This window comes from Melanostigma gelatinosum (assembly GCF_949748355.1).
Source record: "Melanostigma gelatinosum genome assembly, chromosome: 18".
Classification (NCBI taxonomy): Eukaryota; Metazoa; Chordata; class Actinopteri; order Perciformes; family Zoarcidae; genus Melanostigma; species Melanostigma gelatinosum.
In genome coordinates this window covers 15,508,960-15,530,789 of record NC_136651.1, presented here as the reverse complement: position 1 = coordinate 15,530,789, position 21,830 = coordinate 15,508,960, and the positions used below count along the sequence as shown (strand labels likewise).

The 21,830-nt window shown below is 42.7% G+C and overlaps 2 protein-coding genes across 2 annotated transcripts; both read left to right on the top strand.

The window, feature by feature from the left end:
• The first annotated feature begins 1,014 nt into the window (after positions 1 to 1,014).
• Positions 1,015 to 7,911, top strand: LOC306792108 (AN1-type zinc finger protein 5-like). The gene is made up of 6 exons (XM_079289118.1): positions 1,015 to 1,199; positions 3,458 to 3,638; positions 3,776 to 3,917; positions 4,413 to 4,516; positions 5,642 to 5,761; positions 6,482 to 7,911. Exons 2-6 carry the CDS (start codon positions 3,482 to 3,484, stop codon positions 6,628 to 6,630), a joined length of 672 nt encoding a protein of 223 aa, XP_079145244.1. The 5' UTR covers positions 1,015 to 1,199; positions 3,458 to 3,481; the 3' UTR covers positions 6,631 to 7,911.
• Positions 6,927 to 21,218, top strand: tmc2a (transmembrane channel-like 2a; the record flags this gene model as incomplete). The annotated part of the gene is made up of 21 exons (XM_079289418.1): positions 6,927 to 7,039; positions 8,653 to 8,729; positions 12,464 to 12,502; positions 12,619 to 13,075; positions 15,135 to 15,287; positions 15,568 to 15,658; positions 15,750 to 15,831; positions 15,928 to 16,034; positions 16,367 to 16,465; positions 16,760 to 16,902; positions 17,197 to 17,344; positions 17,470 to 17,658; positions 17,828 to 18,007; positions 18,264 to 18,422; positions 18,514 to 18,642; positions 19,480 to 19,547; positions 19,648 to 19,887; positions 19,991 to 20,116; positions 20,237 to 20,315; positions 20,783 to 20,903; positions 21,010 to 21,218. 21 exons carry the CDS (start codon positions 6,927 to 6,929, stop codon positions 21,216 to 21,218), a joined length of 3,009 nt encoding a protein of 1,002 aa, XP_079145544.1.
• Positions 21,219 to 21,830: the final 612 nt, after the last annotated feature.

Here is a 21,830-nt window from a genome sequence, read left to right as displayed (position 1 = left end):
AGCGCAGCTGTATCAAATGCGTTCCCCAGCCAACCAGTGGTCACGTGATTTAGATTTGCTAGTTTCCTTTTCCGGCTAAGTCCTGCTTTTTAGTAGTTTTTTCTCTAAATTTGACGTACGTTTTAATTTCTTTACTTTAATATATTTTAAAATATTTAGTGAACACGCATGTTTCCCCTTTTTGCTTATGTGGCAAACAGAAAGAACAAAGTCCGGAAGTGAATGCATTTACGCATGATGGCTTTGTAATCATCTTTGTAATACTTTTTTCGATTACTTATCCCTCCCCCACCCCAAACACAAAGACACATAGACGATTCAATGCCCAGTAATAGTAATAGTAGTTATATTTTCAATGAGTTCCTGACTAAAATATGTCTTACTCGATCACCCCACATTTTCCCAAAACAGCTATTCTGCTGTCAAACACATCAATCAACATATCAATTGAAGAATGCAGTTATATGTGGAGCTCCTTACCCACAGACCTCCAAATGCTTTTAAAACTGATCCGGATTTAGGACATCCCCACTTTTGGAGACTTTTGCTCTGGTGCCCCCTGACCCCTTTGCCCCTGATCCTGTATTCCATTCATGTATGATGGTTTTATACCCTGACCTGTTCAAGGGGAGATAAAGGCAACACGTCAAAGAACAAGGTGAGTAGCAAACTAGTAATCACAGCTCAACAGTGACAGGAGTTTACGAGGAGCATTTGAAGGCAACACATCCTCTCAGACTTGTTTTCTTGATCTAACGTTACACGATGATACACGTTACACTTTCTGATTACATGAAGATTCATTGATAAGCAACACCGAGGTCAAAGCTACGAAGAACTTGGTAAATTAACGTAGGTCCACTGTTTTTTAATGGCCTGAAATCTTTCGTGGCTATACTCAACACCGCCTTCCAATCGGAGGATCACAATTTCCGTGACGTCCACCGGAAAAAGAAAGGACACAAACGCACCACGTAAAACAAAACAGATGCCCCCACAAATCAGCGACAGAGGACGGCAGCGCAGTTAGCCACCAGAGCTCCCAGGCGGAGCGGAGTCGACGGTTTAGTGAGAGGACTGAACAGAAGGTCACAAACAACGACGTACCTAGACGGCCCTAGATAGTCAGCCCCAAGATAAACGTAGTCATTCTGTCTGTCAAAAAGTTTAGAGGAAAAACATCGTTTCTCAGACACACGGTAAGTTAACTATCGTTAGTGAAAGTAGTCAGCTAGCATAGTGGTTGTTTGGGAAGTTTCTGTAGTGTAACAGTAAAACACTAACAATGTTAAAGTCACGTTTTAGCTGACGTTAATAGGCTTTAATGTAAATGTCACTTAGTTATAACGAGGATTAAATCTTTTTGGTTAACACGTGTCGATGAAAACTTTTTTTTATCGAGCTGCGAAGTTTCAATATTTAATATAAGTGAAATTTGACTAAAACATCGTAAACCAGCTAAGTTAGCCACTAAACAACTACAATCACAGCAGAATCATTACTGTCTTTGCTCTTCAACAACAGTCTGTCCACTAACTAGTTAAACATACAGACTGTACTTGATGCTAACGTTAATCTGGTTGGCTACATGAAGGTTTTACGATTATTGGTTGTACCTTCTTAACATATTTGATTCATGACCGTATTCCCCACGGTAATACTCGTAAAGTGACTTTGTTATAAGTTATTGTCAAGATAATTAGTTCATCTTTAGTCAAAACAAAGAACAGACAAAGCGAAGGCAACAGCAGTGCTAACTCATAGCTAACCACTAGCATGCTAATATTAGCAAGATCACGAGAATCTGCTCACACGGTTGTTGTTGCTAACTCTAGTTAGCTCACGAGCAATTTTACTGAGGCATCTAGGGCTTAATTGCGCTTTGGTTATCTGTGTTTAACTTGGAACTTTTAAAAAACTATACTCCGAGGTGACGATGTTCACTGCCAGGTGCCATGTAGCATCTTTTTTTTTTTTTTTTAAAGAAAGGCTGTAGCACCAGCAGCCATTAGCTTGCTAGCATGACTCAGTGGATTTGACGAAGTAACCCGGCTGTGGCCCGGTGTTTGTCAGGAAGCAGCCGACATAACTGGTATTGATTACTTATAACACCCCGGTTGAGCACTTCTAAGTAGAGATGTTGTTTTTGAGCCTCGGACGAGTTTCACGTTAGCATGATCCCAGAACCACTAACTATATGTTGGGGGGACAGTGAGCGAATTTTGCGTTTGTCTTAACGTGCTCGTCTTATTGTGTGATCTACAGGTGTTGGGTCTTGTAGCCATGTTAGAATCTGTTTCCACGAGTCTCCTGCCCAACACCGTCTTAACTGTGGAGGATTGGGCAGATTCTGTCCTTATAATATGTTTCCTCCATGTGTTAGCGAGCTGATAGTAATTTTTAATGGGAAAACCATCACATTTTCGAACGATAGCAGCTCTGTTTACAGGATTCTAGGTATTATCTATAATTAGATGTGGTCTCAGTATCAAAGTAACTTGAGTGTGTACCTCGGAGTTCACGATGTCACATTGCACTTCTGTGACAAAGAAAAGCCTCCATACACAGGTCCATGTGACTGGAGCTGCCTGGAGCACTGCAGGCACACACGTGAAGGTGCAGATTGCAGGGGTCAAGGGTCGACAGTTTTGGACAGAGGACTGATGCAATTCACTGTGATGTGATTACTTTCCTTTTTGGTTACCCCATGTTGTACCAGTAATTATTAAGTCTTCCCCAAGACTTTGACTACTATAATTATGTTTTATTGTGTATTACCTTTGTTCAAAAGTTGAATGTTGTCCAAACAAGAGTTTTTCCCAATTAAAGTATTCTAAAATTGGTGTGACAAAATGATCGGATCCCCCTACTATCTTATCCAGGGTTTCAAACTACATCTCACAGTCTTCATCAGTGAAGATCAAGAAGATATTTGCATACAATGCAAAGGAACATCTTTGAAACAGGATAAGTTGAGATCTCTCCCCGAAACCACTATCTCGTGACACTTGGGTCATGTGATGACACCATAGCTGTCTCAGTCACTGTGAGGTGTGAGTTAAAGCGCCACAAAAAGCTTATTAACAGATTATTTGGGAAAGGAGCCTTTCTCAGTCAGTGACCGTATGCAAATCTCAATTTAATGTTGTATTAAATACATTAAATCAAATAGCTACCAGGTGATGCGTAGTGTGGTATGGGTGTGTTAAGTGGAGTTGACTGTCAGGAAGACTGCAGCCAGGGGTGAAAATACACTGTTCTGACCTGTGAATTACAGATATTTGTTTGTTCACTTAAATCAAGTCAAGAGTCTAACTTTATCAGATTATTATGAAGCATCGCACTGAAAATGTCGTTGTCGTCTTCTTCTTCTTCTTCTGGAGGTCTATTTATAGTTTATTACGCCCGGTCCTTTCCCCTGTATCACTCCAGCGTGCGTCTTTGTTTGTATCCTCAGGTACACCCGGCGGCAGACCTCATCATGGCCCAGGAGACCAATCAGAGCCCGGTTCCTATGCCCTGTGCTAATGGCTGTGGTTTCTATGGCAACCCTAGGACTAATGGCATGTGCTCTGTGTGCCATAAGGAGCAGCTGTCAAGGCAGAACAATGGAGGAGTCAGTACTTTGAGTGCTCTTGGTAAGACCTTCTGTGTCCATCACACAATTAGTTTTTTTTGGACGTTGGATAAAACTCCCAACCTCTGTGTCCGGCCGTAACGTAACGTGCCCGGCCGTAACGCGTCCGACTGTAACATTTGGTGAATTCTCCCTCAGGCGGCAGCGGTGGCCCCGCAGCCGAGGCTTCTGCCATCCAGAGGTTGGAGGCCACCTTGAATAACGCTGCAGCTGCTGCAGTCGCTGCTGCAGAGGAGGCAGCTGAGGCCGCCGCCTCTGCTGCGGCCACCGAAGCTTTCAGGTGAGGGATCCCCTAGAGTAGAGCAACAAACAAGAATTCATTTTTAATAAAAGTCTTCAACTTAAAATCATTCTGCACCAAACTTGAAAACTCTTAATATTAAGGAAGATCAAATTTAAGATGGCTAGCCAACAAGGCAAAGTGTTGTTAAGCAATACAGAGCAAACATCTCCATATTGATTACATTATATTAAATTCAGGTTTAAGTCTAAACAACAGAGATTAGTTTTTAATTGTGCAGCAGAGCTCTTAATTCTAAACCTGGATGTAATTATTAAAGAACATCTGGAAAAAAATGCAGAATTTGTCAACTTAGTTTGCTGTTAAAATGTTTCCACTTACAAACTCGTGTTGAGTTAAAGGCACCATTAAACCTGCAACAATACATCCGTAGTAGGATCTCATGAGTGTCTCTTCAGCTGATAAAGACAGTTGAATATATGAAAACATGGTTATGTAATTATTGTTACTCATTTTGTCCTGTATCCATTGCAGTGGGGTTTCAACTGCCATGTCTGTAACACAGCAGATGACTGAGATGAGTCTCTCCTGTGAGGAGACAGGAGCATCGGGGAGCAAAGTAGAGCTCACAGACCCAGGTGGGTTGGATGTAAATGTAGTACCTTGATGTGTCGGCCATAAACGGATACATCTGGTTATTTTAAATTTAAACTCCACAAAATGTACCGTGACAACATACCGTACTTCCCGGGCTATAGAGCGCACCTGTATATAGGCCGCGCCAGCTAATTTTTTAAAAGAAAAAAATAATGTGTACATAGATAAGCCGCAGGTGTCCCCGTTGAACGGCAAGATGCTTTTAACAGGACTAAAGTTGTCTTCTTCTCTGAACATCATAACATGTCCGACTCGCTAGCTTCTAAGCTAATTTTAACATTACCGCCAATGGGGAAATGCTAACCGCGATTAGCATTAGGGAATATAATATATCTTCGTACATCTTTTCATGCGTCATACAGACATACTTACAGACTGTGGTCTCTCAAGGCTACCAAACGGAAGAAGTAAAACGAAGCAGCGTGTCTTCTCATTAGAATCTAAAAGCAACGAGGCAATAACTGTTATTGTAACTCGTAGCTCTGAATAGCATTTACGGCTAACTGGCTTGGCCGCTTAATAGGGCTGATGATGCCGCTGGTCACGGCTCGCGCTAATCACTTCAATAACAGCTGATTCCTCCGCAGACTTTTACAGTTCAGTAAAAGTCTGCATTTCTGTGGAGGAATCAGCTGTTATTGGAGCGATTAGCGAGCGCCGTGACCAGCGGTGTCAGTTGCTGCTAGCACAACAGCTGCTAGCTGTTGTGCGAGCGAGTTATGTGATAACTATAACGATAGTGAGTGTGACGAATCGGGGACGGAGACGTCATGGCTGGTAATGACCAATCCATTAGCGAGCACGGGTGTGGGCTCATGTTTTCTAACACACATCCGTATCCGACTTTGGTGGCACAAAGCTACGAAAAAATCCATACATTAGCCGCATCGGTGTAAAAGCCGCAGTCTCAAAGCGGGTGGGGAAAAAAGTAGCGGCTTATATGCCGGAAAGTACAGTACTGTATATTAACATTGCAATATAAAATTGCGCATGTCTACATCCGATTACATACACGAGGGGGGTTTTAGTCTGAGAAATGATTACTCTTTTTACAATTCTATGTCGGGTACTTTACTGAGTTAAGTGTTTTTCTGCTGCATCTCCAGTTTTGACTCAGCCCACATCCTCCGCCTCTCATCCCTCTGCTGAGCAGTCCAAAGCCCCAGAGCCCCAAAAACCCAAGAAGGCTCGCTGCTTTATGTGCCGCAAAAAGGTCGGCCTTACAGGTAAGAAGTGACACCAACAACCGACTTCATGTCACCACTAGTCCCGGGTTTGTTCTTTTCCTACTGGGTCAAGTTCATTTAGTTCTTTTCATTTATGTATTGTAGTTTAGTTATTTCCGATAGCAGCTGCGTTTCTGGCTTTTAAACACAATTTGGTCAAACCAGAGCACAGCAAGCTATGCTTATCTGCCATTTTGTCACGCAGTCCACAGCAGAATACGAGCGGCGGATACACTTTTACTTTTAGCTGTGGCTGATTTTAAAAGAAGCAGAACATTAGTGATCCATCACAACCTTTGCAGCAAATGTAAAAGTAAGACATTTGGCTTGAGGCAGAAAGAGACAAAAAGGAGAGTGACAGATAATGAGTTGAGAAGTTTATTGATTTCACGTAGCGCCTTGTGAACACACCTCTCTCCCGCTGTTTCCTGTCTATCTCGTCACTGTCTGATAAAGGCACAAATAGAATTAGTTTTCCTAGTAGGTCCTTAAAAATATTTTTACAGAAGCTTCTTGTATGAAGGATCCTGCAAAAGGCATCACTCAAGTCCAACGTCTTGTGACTACAGAATATTGAGATCTGTCTCTAGTCAGTCATTGTAAAAGATGAGTTTTTAAGGTTAACATCATGTGTGCCAGGATGTTTACAGTCGGGGATGTTTTGCATTTGTGAGCACTTTACTGACATGACGCGACCTGTCCTCTGCTGTGGCCTTTCAGGTTTCGACTGCCGCTGTGGGAATCTGTTCTGTGGACTTCACCGTTACTCAGATAAGCATAACTGTCCGTACGACTACAGAGCCGAAGCTGCTGACAGGATTCGCAAAGAGAACCCCGTGGTTGTTGCTGACAAGATCCAGAGAATATGAAAAGGACTCAGTTTGACTTTGAACACTGGGATCTATAGGCTTTAAAAAAAAAAAAGAATGGACTTGAGCCCAGCCTTCTTCCTGAAGGACCTGTTTTTGTTCTTTTCCCCTCGTTTGTGTCACATTCAAGACTTTTTCCCCAGTGCATGAAAGTTCACATATATTTTCAGCTTTCATTGTTGTTTTAGTGCGTGTCTAACACTTTTGAAGGGTTGTATATGTGGAGGAGGGGGGGGGGGGGGGGGGGCTCCATATCATTGGAAGTGACTGCGAGAGGTTGCTGAACTTTTTAGAAGATGGCTGTGCTGCCTGGAAAGAGCTCGGACACTTGGGCCCGTTTGGACTCTGGACCTTTCCTGCTGTTCGCTGATGGCGCTGTCTCAGCCGTGCTTGCTCTCTGCTGGCTTGAGTAGCAAAATGGTTGTTTTTCGTTTCAGTTTTTTGGCCTCCACTTCACTCTGTGGGGTCCGAGTTTAACCCTCCTTACCTGCCAGACTTTGCGTCCTGGTAAGTTATCGGCCTCAAATGCTTCTGTGTGCCCCCCCCCCCCCTCTCTCTCTCTAACACACAGCTCAGACATGTTGCTGAAGAGACTTTGAAGAAAAAAAATGAAAAAAGAGACAGTTTGTTGCTCATATTCCTTCCCTCCCGCTGTGTGCGGCACTAGAAACACAACGTAGTTTAACTGTTTACTTATTTTCTTCCCTCCTGTTGATCGTGGGCTGAACGCTGTGCCCCGGGATCTGATTTGCAGGCACGTCGACGTAGCCTTCAGGTCTTTCAAACCGATACTCGTTAAAATGTTTGTTTTCCCCCGTTTTCCAGAGAAGTGGCGTGTGTTGTTGTATGACAAGTAGCCTGAACTTGTATTCATTTTTGCCTTCGAAAGGGTTTAGCTCCACTAATATTTCTTCTTTTACTTCACTCTTGAATGTTTTCCTCAATTTTTAATGTGAGCTGACGTGTTGGACTGTTGCATACTGCGTATCAAACACACGTGTGTGTGTTTGTGGGAGTAAATGTGTCTGTTGTATGAGACTGAGTGGTTGTGTGCCGCGGTGACTTAGGCCTGTGGTCGTAGGTTATTAATCATTTTCAGTTTTTGATTTATTTTTTGTTTTGGTCTGGCTGCTTAACGTGTGTTTTTGTTTTTTACCCTTTTTAGTTATGCAAGTTTGTACAAACATCTTTATTTATATACTGCAGTGTGCGTAATCTTCCAATAATAAAGAAATAATTGTATGATGTAAATTTATGTTCACAAATATAAAATCAAGAATTCATGGCTCTTCAGTTTGTCACGGTTGTCGAAACAAGTGTATAAGTTGTCCTTCATTTCTGAACTTTTATCGATATAAAGTTGTTTTACAGTAGCCGCTGTCGAAGGGAAGAAGTTTTCTCTCTTGAGTGTAAACTTTGGAACGATCAGCGTTCAGGAAATGTGACCAATTCAATGTTCAGTTACACTCAATCTGTCTGACAGGAACAGTTTACATCAAGATCAAAATACATATTTTATTTTTACCTGTAGTGGTTTTTATCAATGTAAATTTGTTGGTGTTAGTTGCTGAGTGTTGGAGATATTGTCCTGGACACTAATGACACTCGTGGAAAAAATAATCCACAAAAGTTGTGAACAGCTTCATGTAGGAATTATATTTTTCCTACCACACCCGTGCGTACATCGATACTGAATAATCTTGGAGGATGTTATGAATGTTTACCTCTCGCGGTGCAGTAGTCTGTATACTAATTTGACATCAAATAGCCCGGTGTACCACCTTAACCGGGTAAGGAAAGGATGACTGAGCTTTAGTTTTCACCAGCATTTGTCCAGAAAGATATCAAGAGTGTTGGAATACATTTTGTAAGCATATCTTTGTTACAGCACTTTAATGAAACATAAACCAAGTTTACGTTGAACGGGTGCAGACGTTCGGTGCAACATCAGCAGATGAACCGACAGACGGCAGTATTTAAATGTCAGGCGGTTCATCTGTTATGTGACTGGTGTCTCTGCAGGGAAACGGGATCTGTTGCAGTGAGCGTGGCCTCGGGTCACGCTATGACACCTGCTCCCCTGCCTCACCATGAGGGCTGTATGTTTTGATGCACACACACACCAGCGACATTATTAACACACTTCTGTTGCGCAGTCAGTCAGGTTGCTAATCATGTTTCTGGAACACGTAAAGTAAAATTATATTGTTCACAATAAATGCACAATTATTAGACGGGATTAGAAGAACATCTATAAAGCGTAAAATAAAGTGTTTGAAGTAAAGGTACTCACTCTGGAGAATAGGTAAGTGACAAATAATTGTTGGTTAGTATATAACTGTCAATTTACAGCCAATAGCCACCAGGTGGCATAACAAACTTATTTTATCCCATTTAACAACTTGTGGCTTTAAAACAAAAGCTCAAACGTGACTACACTTACTGTACACTTATTGATCATTTGGTGAAAATGATGAAACTCTTAAAAACAAATGAATATCAAGATTTACCCCATGAATAGACCACTCCACTGTAAATATAAAGAGATGATACATACAGTCAACACTGTTTGGGGTTAGGAAGTTGACTTCACGCCCCTCGATTTGCCATCACGGCTGATGTGATCCCATCACAAGATGACCTGTAGTAATATTTAGAGTTTAATATTCCCAATTCTGACTGTACATGGAATAAAACATGTTTTTGAAGCAGCATTTTTACATTGAATTGTATTTATTTGTCAGTACTTTTGTCATGCTTTGTTGCTCGGTCACAGATGTGCAGTAATAATGCAGCATCAGTGAGACTACTTCCATTAACTTTTAATTGCTCATGCAATGGTGGTGATGCATGAAATATTGATGTAGTTTAGGTTTTTAGACATGCATGTGTTTAGAAATGCGTGTCAAGATTATAAACGTGTCCAGATTTGAATGAAATGGTTATTTTCAGCTGTTTAGTTCTTGTAAACAGAATTTCCCTGCAGCGGGTATCGAGAGGGGCACTCAGGGCATTTGGCATTTCATAGACTAAACAATCGGCTAATTATAAAATGAACCTACTAATCGCTGTTGGTTTACATAATGGAGGCTCCGCCTGTGGACATATTCAAAGAACTGGATTTACAACTAGAACACTTCTGTTCATATAACCCAGGTTTAATTAAACCCAGGCCTCCATATTGTTTAAATACGGGGATTAAGGCACACATTGCACAGTATTTCATGGAGGACATTCATAGCGGTGCACTCAGTTGTTCACATAACAAGTGACGGATATACCTGTGTAAAGATGTACCAAAGCTATTCAACAAGCATTTCTGGAGCATACTGACAGCTTAATACACACAAACCAATGTGTGCATGCATGTAAGCCCTCATGAATTTGCTTTAAATATATATGAATACATAAATAAACTTACAAAATCTCCACTTTAGGTTGAAGAAATGCTTGGTCTGTGTGATGAACTACATTAGTGCTCGAGGATCTAAATAGGATCAACTAATTACACCACTTTCTCAACATATGGACTTGTGCCCATATTCCCTGAACAGGTGGGCAGGAATGCAGCTGATGTGTCACCTGACGTGCACAAGCACAAGTCTGAAAGGGTGTGATTCACGTCTCACCTGTGAGGAACCGACAAGCATGTCATTTCGGCCGTGAAAAATGAGCTCCACTCTATTATTTAATGGGTTTATATGAGGTGTTTCTTCGGACGGTTTCAGCTCGGCCCACACACAGCTGATGTCGGTCTGTTGAGCGGGTTCGCTGACGTTGTACCTGCTGTGTTTCTTTAAAAAACAAGTCAAAACAGAAATACTGGAACTGCAAAGTCATCTCCGAGTATTTACTGTTTGCCTAATGAGCCTCACAGAGAAACCTAAACCTTCATTAAATCTTCAGGGCGTCTGGTCTTCTTGCATGTGTGTGTGTGTGTACGTGTGTGTGGTCTCCAATAACAAGACGAGTGAGAGTGTCTCTAGGCACTGTAGATGGTCCTGTGTCCATTTAGGAAAAACAAAGCAGGTTGCATTTGTCAAGCCGAGCTAAGTAGAGCCACACTCATTTTAAGAGCTCAGGGCCTGATATGAGCCGTGGTGTGACCCTAGGATGTTACTATGATAAAAGATATATTTTATATAGTTTATCACCTATCCAAGAACACCTGTTGAGAGCAGGTCACATGCAGCAGTCATCATAGTGACGGTGCTGTCAGATACCTGAGTTGGTTGCTGACGTGGAGCCGAGAGAGAAGAGATCCAACCTGCTGGGGTGTAGACCGGGCCAGCGCTGCAGAGGACTCAGGGGACGGACGCTTTTTATTTTTCATCATGCCGAGAAAAAGAGATACAGTTTCAAACGATGATGGTGAGTTAAAGATCCGAGGACTGGAATCATTTGCTTTTTAGGTCATAATGATGTAAGTTGTGTAGGTCGTTCAAATGTGTGATGCTACCTGGTTCATTTCGGAAGAGAAATGTTTTTTTCCTCTGTTAAAAGACATTTTGAAGAAGAATTTGTGCACTAAAATGTAAGAACACTTACTGCTATACTTTATACAACATCAAACGCTTTAATACCAGAGGTGTGGACTTAGGTCATGTGACTTTTGACCCTTTCTCACAAGCAGGGACATCATCGCAGGTTCTGCTCATATTTCCACTGGTCTCCACCCACTGTGGAACTACATTTAGGCCGGGTTAAGGAAATGATACCAAATGCATGTTGAAGATACTTTCAAAGGATTAGGGGGCTAGTTTGCATATTCAGTAAAGAAATTGGAGACATAATCATCGAAAAACAGCTTCATACAACTAGATCTCAACAACCCCACAGAGAGTTTCGTGTGTTAGCATGCTAACATTAGCTACTTAGCACAAAACACAAAGTACAGCTGAGGCTGACGGGAATTTCATTCGTTTTTCAGCTATTTGATCATTAGCAAAATCATTGGAACAATTGAAATATTCGCCATTTCTTTAATTGGTGTTTTTGAGAAAAGGAAGCGTGTTTCTGCCATTTTAACATGTAATGTGATGAGTAACACCTCGTGCAATGATATATCATTCATTATTTGTGTTTCCAGTGAAAGAAAAAAAAATCCAATCATTTCAAGTTTCAGGCCCCATCACAGAACATGGGAGCTCACTATTGTACTACCTTACTACCTTACAACTTTATTGTAAAAAAAAGTCTTAATTTGAATATAAGTGCATTTCACATTCCCAAAAGAAAAATTGGAGAGGTGTTTTTATTATTTATTTTGACATTTAAGAAATGTCTTAGAATAATGAGATTGCTAAGAGATAGATTATTTGACAGAAAAGTTTCAATTACAAGAAAGGGTGACCATTGTTTTGTTTTTCTTTGGTAAATGTCGGCGAGTGCATGTCTGTATCTACGCTGCAGCCACGCTAGCAGCTCTGTGACGCTGAATTGAGGCACAATGGGGCTTTAAGCTAAATGCTAACATCAGCATGCTAACATTGCTTGCTGATGTTTAGCAGTTAATGTTTACAATGTTCTCCATCTTAGCATGCTAATTAGCACTAAACACAAAGTGCAGTTGAGGCTGATGTCAGTTTAGCAGGTACTTGATCATCTAGCAAATGAATGGTCCAATTACAATTTTGACTATGATATGTATTATCACAGTAGCCTACCTGTTGAGAACATGAATGTCTTAGCAACATATTTACATCTGGACCACAGTGGTGGACTGACTGACATTACACAATTGTAATTGTGGGCATTGTTGATGAATGTCCTCGTGGTCACTTGAGCTGTTTGAGAATTTGATTGTTTTGCTTTTTTGTGTGTCCTTCCTCAGTTGAGATTGAGGTTGACGGTGATTTGAGTGGCAGTGATGGTGAGTGGATAAAACACCACGTCATGGAACTGATTTGAAAATAATTGTTGTCTAACAATCAAATAACATGAAGACCAAATGCGGTATTTTGTCTGTTTTATTTGGTCATAATGTAGACGACGGCACCCAGAGGAGAGCGAACAGGAGACAGGGAGCTGGAAGAGGAGGTGCAAAAGGAAGAGGCCGAGGGAAAAAACCCGCCAGTGAGGACGAAGACAAGGATGATGAAGCTCCCAGGGGGCGCAGGGTGGCGAACAAGAAGAAGCCCACCAAGAAACGTGGGGCTGGCGATGATGATGAGGATGACAGCGAGGACGAGGCTCCCAAGAAGAAGCGAAAAGGAGCAGCCAATAGGAAGAAAGGAGGCAAAGCTGAGGACAGTGATGAAGAGGACAGCGATGTGGGGAAGGGGAAGAAGGGAAAGAAGGGAGGAGGGAGGAAAGGACAGAAAGAGGCGGAGGACAGTAAGGGTAAGAAGGGGGATGCCAAAGGGAAAGACAAAGGGAAAGACAAAGGGAAAGACAAGGGGAAAGACAAGGACAATGACAAGAAGAAGAAGAAAAAGGACGACAGGTAAGAAGTCAGGTACTTTAGTTATTTTAACAAGGGCCTTTAAGTCAAGATCCACATTTCTTTAATGGACAATGTCATTTCCAATTCATAGAATAACCCTCCCATCTTAATACATGGAAATCTGTAGTTTTCAGTGTACAAAGTTGTAATTTTTGGTGTGAGGGTGGTGCTTGCAGAAAGTGATATGCCAAAATGAAAAAGGTTTTATCATCTGGGGAGCATGAATATCTGGAACAAACTTCATGGCAAGCTACTAAACTAGGCTAAGAACAATGCTTGCTATGCTCACCGTCCCTACATTTCTCAGCCTTTTTGGCGTGTGACCCGTCAAAATGAAACATTGTCGACTTGCAATCCCTCAGTAGGCTACCTGTCTGCACGTAATACAGTTTTTGATCAGCCAGAGTGATTTTTTTTGGTCACGGAAGCATTGTTGCTCTATAGCAGGGATTCCCAAAGTGTGGTGCGCGCACCCCCAGGGGATATGCACCACACATCGATGGATCACACATCACCGCACTGAGCGTCCATCGATGGATCACACATCACACATCATCGATGGATCACACATCACACATCATCGATGGATCACACATCACCGCACTGAGCGTCCATCGATGAGAGCCGAGTGAGGTCACCACACTCGGCTCTCATCTACACAGTAAATTCCCCAGTGTCAAATATGCATTGTCAAAGTACATTGACTATTTCAGAGTTATTACAACAACAGCAAGAGTAAAACGCCCCCCAGTGTTGATGTCATTGTTCACTGCGACAAGTGTACTCTGGAAAGAACTCTGTACTCTGGTAAGCTCCGCCCCCCTCTAACCAGAGTTAAATTGACTCTAAAAATGTAACACTGTGTCCAGTGAAGCTTTAACACTCTGTAGATAGGGACCATATGTTCACTGAATCAGTGTTAAAATTGACTCTTTAAGTGTTTCATTGACACTGTCGATTTTACTGTGTAGGCAAGGCAAGTTTATTTGTATAGCACATTTCAACAACAAGGTAATTCAAAGTGCTTCACATAAAACCATTAAAAGCATCAAAACACAAGGCAAAAGAAAAGGAGATTAGGAATGTATATGACAATAAAATCCGAACGAACAAACCTAACATTACATACGGCTTCACATGTATGTGTACGGTGCATGTATGTGGCACATCAGCTGGTGCTGCATCCACTTTCTTTTCCGCCTTTTTTTCTCCTTTAATCTTAGTCTGCAATATTTGGTGATCCTCCCTTAATTTTTCCATCTCTGCCTCCAAACTCCTCAGTCTGTCCTCCAGAGTTTCAACGGTCATGGTGAGCGTGTGGTTTACTGCTTGGCCTCTTTCGCTTTTTTAACTCGAGAAGCGCTCTTTTTATTTTAAACTCTTCTTCCTTTGCCACATTATGGTCCAGGTCCAGTTTGTTTTTTAAAACTGCGTATGAATTTCTCTCCTCCTGAAGAGAGGATTGGACTTTTTCGAGGACTTTTTCTTTTTGCTGAGCACAAATAGTCTTCTCATTTATTTCACCAATCAGAATGAGATCCCTGTTTGTCTCTTTTAGATCATCCATGGCAACAACACAACCCATAATGCAGTGCATAGGCCAGGTCTGGGCCTGCAGCACATTCGTAATCTGATATCAGTATTTGGGCCAGAGCTGGGCCAAAGCTGGGGTTAATTATAAAAGTTAGAATGTTGTAGTACGTGGGCCAGAACTGGCCCACAGCATTTTACAATGTGTTTAAAACGCATCGGGCCAGGTCCTCTTACGTTTCATCTGACAGTCATTCTGTAAATTGGCAAGTTTCGGGCCGAGGACCCGGGCGTATACTGGGCCAGAAGAAACGCAATCATGTGGCCCAACAATGGGCCAGATGAGTTTTGCTATCTGGGCGGTGTGCTTTAGTGCCTCAGAGCCGCCAGCAAGGCTGTTGAGTGTTCGTCTTGTTTTCTCTGTTTAACAGAAATATTCTTTGGCCTGAAGCAGCGAGAAGAGTAATTCACAATTGCGTTTGCTTCAACAAATTCCCTTCTCCCTCTGCATTGCCCTTTTCTGCTCCAGTTCATCTGATTCCAACTCAGACTCTGAGGAGGAGGAGTCCTTGTCAGAGGGAGAGATGGCCCAGCTGTTGGAGGAGGTGGAGGAGAAGAAGAAGTTGATTGCCACCATCAGGAACAAGCCGTGGAGGATGAAGAGGAGGCTCGTAGACCTGAAGTAATCATACATCTGTTCTAGTCTCCAGCTTGAGACACATGTTTCTCAGCTCGTCAGAGAATCTCTGAGCCATGTATCCAGCCTTGACATGAGAATGAATCATTTGCAATTTCAATTAACTTTGTAGGTGGAATATTTGGGTTCATTTTACCCTTCGGCATATGTGAACATATTTGTTTTACAGTGAAACTATGATCTGATGTCAAAATCAAGATGGAAAAAACACAAGTAGCTCCCGCTAATAAACATGCATCTCACACGTGACCTTGTTTCTTCACAGGGAGGCTCAAGAGTTTGTGGATAAGTTTGAGGGAGCTTTGGGCAAAGGGAAAGGCAGGAAGTGGTTCGCCTACAAAGTGATGATGAAAAAGGTCAGCACAAAATTCAAACTTTCTATCTTTTCTTTTCTTGTGTGTGTGTTTTCTATCAATCATTTTGAATGTTTTGTTTTTTTTATCCCAGAAATGGATCAAGTTCCAGAGGGATTTTGAGAATTTCAGATCAGCCTGTATCCCGTGGGAGAGGAAAATCAAAGATGTGGAAAGTAAGTTGCGTTTACAGCACACAGCGGTGTTTATCAGCTGAACAGCGACTCCTAGTGGACAGATGCCGAGTTAATTAACCCCCTCAATGTCTTCAGGTCACTTCGGGTCATCGGTGGCGTCTTACTTTATCTTCCTGCGCTGGATGTACGGCATGAACCTGGTCCTTTTTGGTTTCACTTTTGGACTGGTGGTCATCCCTGAGGTGAAATGATGTGTTACTGAATCATAAAGCTGGAATAAAATCCATTCATAAAGCAAAGAATTACTCATAGTTTGAAAGATTTTTTTTTTTTACTGTGAAATTAATGTAAATAAAAATATTTAGATAAATATACAGATAAATTAAGTAAAATCAGGAAATGCTTTTCGATATAAGAAATGAAATCAAGAGATGATGCTGACTCAGCCAGCTTTATTTTCATGGGCAGGTTGTTAGGGGCCCGATAGGGGCCCTGATGGCAGGAGGAAAGCTCACCTGGAGAGTGATATGTGGAATTGAGTTCATCAATTCAAATGTTTCTGCTTATTTTCCAGGTTCTGATGGGCCTTCCCTACGGGTCCATTCCCAGGAAGACTGTACCTACTCCAGACCAGCACAGCGCTCAAGACTACTCTGTCCTCATGGACTTCAACGTGAGTCTGATATGTGATGATACAAACAGCCCAACCCTCAATGGTTTTAGCGCATACATTTTCAAGTGATGCTGTAAAGAGTCCAAAAGTAAAGAACTTTCTCTAGATTGCACAGCTCATATCTATTTTACTACTGATTATCTTCGAATCTTTCAACCACAACAGCCTGAGAGAGAAGATTCAGTTTGCTCGTTCAGTAATTCAACCACACCGTTTCTTTTTAGTTCACCCTTCATTTCCCAGAGTTGTAAAACTAATGCAAAAAGTAAATAATGACGTCCTTTTTTTTCTTAGGGCTACTGCAAATATTCAGTCCTGTTCTACGGCTTTTACAACAACCAGAGGACCATCGGCTTGCTGAAGTTCAGGCTGCCTCTGTCCTACCTCATGGTCGGGATCGGCACCTTCGGCTACAGCCTGATGGTCGTGATCCGCACGTGAGTCTGCAGCAGCAACCTGCTCGGGTTGCTTTATGTGGTTGCTTTTCATACATTTACTGTCTTTTGAGTTGGATACAATTTCTTGATAGTTTGATTTGATTTAGTTTTTTAAATGTGACAAAACAAAGCAAGGACTCAAACAAACACAGGGATAACGGAACTTAAAGACATCAAGATAAAACTATTGTTTGAATTCACTCGTTTGTGATGCAAATATCAACATTTTATTTTGATAATGTGCAGGTTTGTCTGCCTACATGCCCATTAGGAAGGCTGTTTTGTTTGTTCCAGAATGGCCAAGAACGCTGATGTCGGCGGTGGAGACGGAGACGAAGGCGAGTTCACATTTGCTTGGAAGATGTTCACCAGCTGGGATTACCTCATTGGCAACTCAGAGACCGCTGACAACAAATACGCCTCCATCACTACCAGCTTCAAGGTAAACGATACCAACCATTTTACACGTGTGCTGTACTTTTCAGTCAAAGGTTGGTCCCATCTGAGCTCACTGCTACACCGCTAATGACTGTAAATCCTTTCTGTTCCTGCTCCTGGCGAGAACAGGAGTCCATCGTGGATGAGCAGGAGAACCAGAAGGACGAGAACATTCACCTGCGGAGGTTCCTCAGAGTCATGGCTAACGTCCTGATCACCTGCAGCCTCGGCGGCAGCGGATACCTCATCTACTTCGTGGTGAAGAGGTCTCAGGAGTTCGCCAACAGGACCGACCTCAGCTGGTACGAGAAGAACGAGGTAATGTTGTAACACACATTTGACAAAACAAACACAGTAGCGGAAAGACTTTCCACCGCCACATGCCACTCAGCCGAAACATATAGGCAAATAAAATAGTGTTGTCTGTTCTAATGAAATACTTATTTTACATCAAGATGTTTTTGGTGATTGTGCCTGTTTTGGACAGTTGGAGCTCATCATGTCTCTGCTGGGGCTGGTGTGTCCTCCTCTGTTTGAGACCATCGCTGAGCTGGAGGACTACCATCCACGAATCGCCCTCAAGTGGCAGCTCGGACGCATCTTCGCCCTCTTCCTGGGAAACCTCTACACCTTTCTGTTCGCCCTGTTTGACGAGGTCAACACTAAGGTATAGCAGCAGTGCGCGTGCGTGTGAGTTCTCCTTTTTTCAAACTGACCAGCTGAACAGTTTTTTTTCTCGAGTATCAAGTCAAAGAAGTGTGACTCTTTACATTTCGGACTTTCCTCTGGTACCATACTTGGTATGTCAAATGTCAAGTTTGCTCACAGGATATGTCATACATTTTAAACTGCATTGTTTTGTTTTGTGTCACAGTTAACTTAAACCTGTGTCACTGTTGACTGATTCACTTTGTGTCCCGTAGCTGGAACAAGAGGATTCCATTAAGAACGCCAGCATCTGGGCCATGAAGGAGTACTACGCCAACTACACGCTCATGCTCAACGGCACCGATACCCCCATACCCCCCATGGACCCCGGCGATGTCATCAGAGGACCCTGCTGGGAGACCGCCGTCGGCATTGTGAGAAAAATCACAAAAAAATATCATCAGATAAACCGAGGCACAAACCTCTGTGTCCCCGTTTCACTTTCCTCAATGTGTGTCCTTCCAGGAGTTTGTGAAGCTGACAGTGTCGGACATCCAGGTGTCCTACCTGACCATCCTGATCGGTGACTTTGCTCGAGCTGTCATTGTTCGCTTCCTCAACTACTGCTGGTGCTGGGACCTGGAGGCTGGATTTGTGAGTCCGACAGCTGAAGCATTTAAAAGGTTTACTGAGGGTGTTTCTAAAACTGGTCCACAGCTGAGTAAGTGGTGAACTTTTTGTTCCCCGCTTTGATGGAATAGCAGCTTCTGTTACTATTAAAGTGAGCCAGCATGCACAATACCAGGTCCCTGAAACCAAAGCAGCATCAATCATTTAGTTATTTACACTGGTGATTGTCCCACTGACACGACAATTTCAGAAAACATTTTTAAATTGTGAGCATGTAAGAAGTCAGATTCAGGTGGAAAACAGGGTGAACACTGCTGTTTAATGTAGCTGTCAATGCGTAGTAATTTCAATCAAACGAACCCTTTATGATTTGTATTAGTTGTTGCTGTGTTCACTGTGCAGTAAGATGCATTCATGTCATGTTATATCAGTAAAAGTGCAAGCCTAACTAATAGCTTTAACTGTGGTTCAATCCCAATATGGATCCCAGTAAAGACATTTCAGCGAGGGGGCGTCCGCTTCATGTAGGTTACTCCTGGAACTTGCTCACCTGTTCATCTTGTGCCTGAAAACATGTCGAAATGTCTGCTGAGAAAAATACATTTTCTACCGTGACGAACCAAACGTTATTTACAAATCCAAGTATTGTAACACACAATTGTGTGATTTTTGTGTGAAATGTCTCAAAATCTGGATTGTCAGAATGATTCTCCTTCTGATATTGTTGACGTGATATCGTTATTCTTTCTGTCAAAGGTCTAATTAAGTAACTTACCTGAAATCCAGCTCTCTATCTGCTGACCTGGTGACTTATTTAACTGCTCTAAAGAGGAAGTAATCCTTTTCTCCGTTCACTTTCAGCCGTCATATGGAGAGTTTGACATCAGCGGTAATGTACTTGGATTGGTTTTCAATCAAGGAATGATCTGGTATGAACTTTATTTGTCCGTTGCCCCAAGCTTTCATATTTAATGATTTGTCACACAGCATCTAATCACATGACGTGCTGTCATGTTCTGTGTGCTTCAGGATGGGTGCGTTTTATGCTCCTGGGCTGGTCGGCATCAACGTGCTGCGCCTCCTCAGCTCCATGTACTATCAGTGTTGGGCTGTCATGGCCACCAACGTCCCACACGAGAGAGTCTTCAAGGCCTCCAAGTCCAACAACTTCTACATGGGTCTGCTGCTCCTCATCCTCTTCCTCAGTCTGTTGCCCGTCGTGTTCACCATCATGACCCTGCCGCCTTCATTTGACTGCGGACCCTTCAGGTAACAGCACGTACACAAAGAACTCGTACATAGAGGATGTGTAAAAACACAAGCACACACACACACACACACACACACATGTTGACCATGTGGATGTTTGCAGTGGGAAGGCGAAGATGTTTGATGTGATCATGGAGACTATCGACCTGGACCTGCCAGCCTTCTTGGGCACACTTTTCAGCTATGCAGCCAACCCAGGCCTCATCATACCAGCTGTACTGCTCATGGTGTGAGTGTAGAGGAGACACAGTGGAACGCACGCACACACACACACACGCACACACACACATAATAAGTGTATCTTTGCAGCCACTGAAAAATTACAAATCCCATCATTTCTCCTTCACAGACTGGCCATCTACTATCTGAACTCGGTGTCTGAGGCCTATCAACACGCCAACATGGAGCTGAAGAAGAAGATGCAGATGGTAAGTAGAGAATGGGGTTCGCCCTAAGAAGTAGAACAGGCTGAAATTTGTATGAATCCGCGCCCGAAAAATAATCCACAACATATGCACCATTTGATAAAAACAACAGTGACCTGCTGTTGTAGGAAACTGCTGAGCCTTTCTATAAATCAAACTTTTGTGAACAGTTTTTAAAGATTCACGTCTTCAGTAGGAACCAATGGGCTTGGGGCTGAGAGCCACAGACAGGGAAGGGAAAGTATTGAGAGACGGACGCGCATTGTTTGTTTTGGTCTTTTCATTGGATTGTCAGCCTTATCCTTGAAGCACTGTTTTGACATCGTTAACGTAAAAGACTCATTTAACATAATGATATGTTCCTCCTTATTGTTTTCTCTCTCTTCCTGAATGTCTCTGAAATGTTTTCCCCCACTTTTTTCTCTCAACCACCTGTCTTTCCTTGTCTCCCTCCGTCTCTGTCCGTCCAGGCTCGGGATGAAGAGAAGAACCGGAGGAACAACACAGACAGCACCAACCAGGTCATGAAAGACCTGGAGGACCTGCTGCCAAACCGATCCCTCATGCCCCCTGCTCCTCCACCACAGCCTGGTCAGTAAACTGCATTCATTGAGGTGTTATATGGTTCTGAATTCAAATCGAATGTGACTTTATATCTAGATACTGAGCTGATATATCACTGTCTCCGTCTAAACAGTAAAGAAGCCAGAGCCAGAAGCAAAGCCAACTAAAACGAGGCCTGGGACAGCCGGTAAAGGCGTTGACTTGCAGAGAGATGTGACTCTGGCATCGCCCAACCCCAACGCTCGAGGGCCAGTGAGCCGGCCGCCCGGGCCGAGAGGACATGGACCACCGCCAGGTGCCGGACCGGGCAGAGGCCGTGGGAGGGGGGCGCCTCCGAGATAACAGGATGAGAGAATCACATCCCTGCCAGGCTGTGTTCGTGCCGCAGCCCATCTTAGTTCATCCATGTCTCGAATACGTCACAAAAACAAAGTGTTGAGATTGTGGCATTTGAGTTCAAATGACCTTATTTTAGTAACTTATACTTCATGAAGAAAGAATGTGTTGTTGATCCATGCTTCCGCTCATGAGGGTCCCGAGTCATTCAACGCATTTTAATCTGACCTTTCTGCACGACCACAACCTGCTTTCATGCTCGCACTGTATGGATGAGTTGATCAGCCATGATGTCGGTTCTCACACTGCACTGCATGTTCCAATAAAGTTTCTTCAAATGAGACAACAAATTTGACATAAAGGGCAGAAGCTTTACTTTGTGCAATTCTACTATGAACAAAAAGTAAGAAGAGACGATGCAGACAATACCAGGACATCTTTGTTTCAACAACGTTCTAAATCAGTGCTCAGTCTATATTGAACTGCAGGTAATCATAGCAACAGTACTTCTGATAAGATGAGATAGATTGAGCTTTGTTCATCCCAAAGGAACTTTACGTGCCCAATAAACTCAGTATACATTTGAGCGAAAAAGTTCATTCTTGGAACCAATAGTTT

What these genes read in the sequence shown, in the direction of transcription:
- LOC306792108 (XM_079289118.1), top strand. Translation starts at nt 3,482, where the DNA reads ATGGCCCAGGAGACCAATCAGAGCCCGGTTCCTATGCCCTGTGCTAAT. An exon ending in CAGTACTTTGAGTGCTCTTG is followed by an intron (nt 3,639 to 3,775) that starts GTAAGACCTTCT and finishes ATTCTCCCTCAG; the next exon opens with GCGGCAGCGGTGGCCCCGCA. An exon ending in GCGGCCACCGAAGCTTTCAG is followed by an intron (nt 3,918 to 4,412) that starts GTGAGGGATCCC and finishes TATCCATTGCAG; the next exon opens with TGGGGTTTCAACTGCCATGT.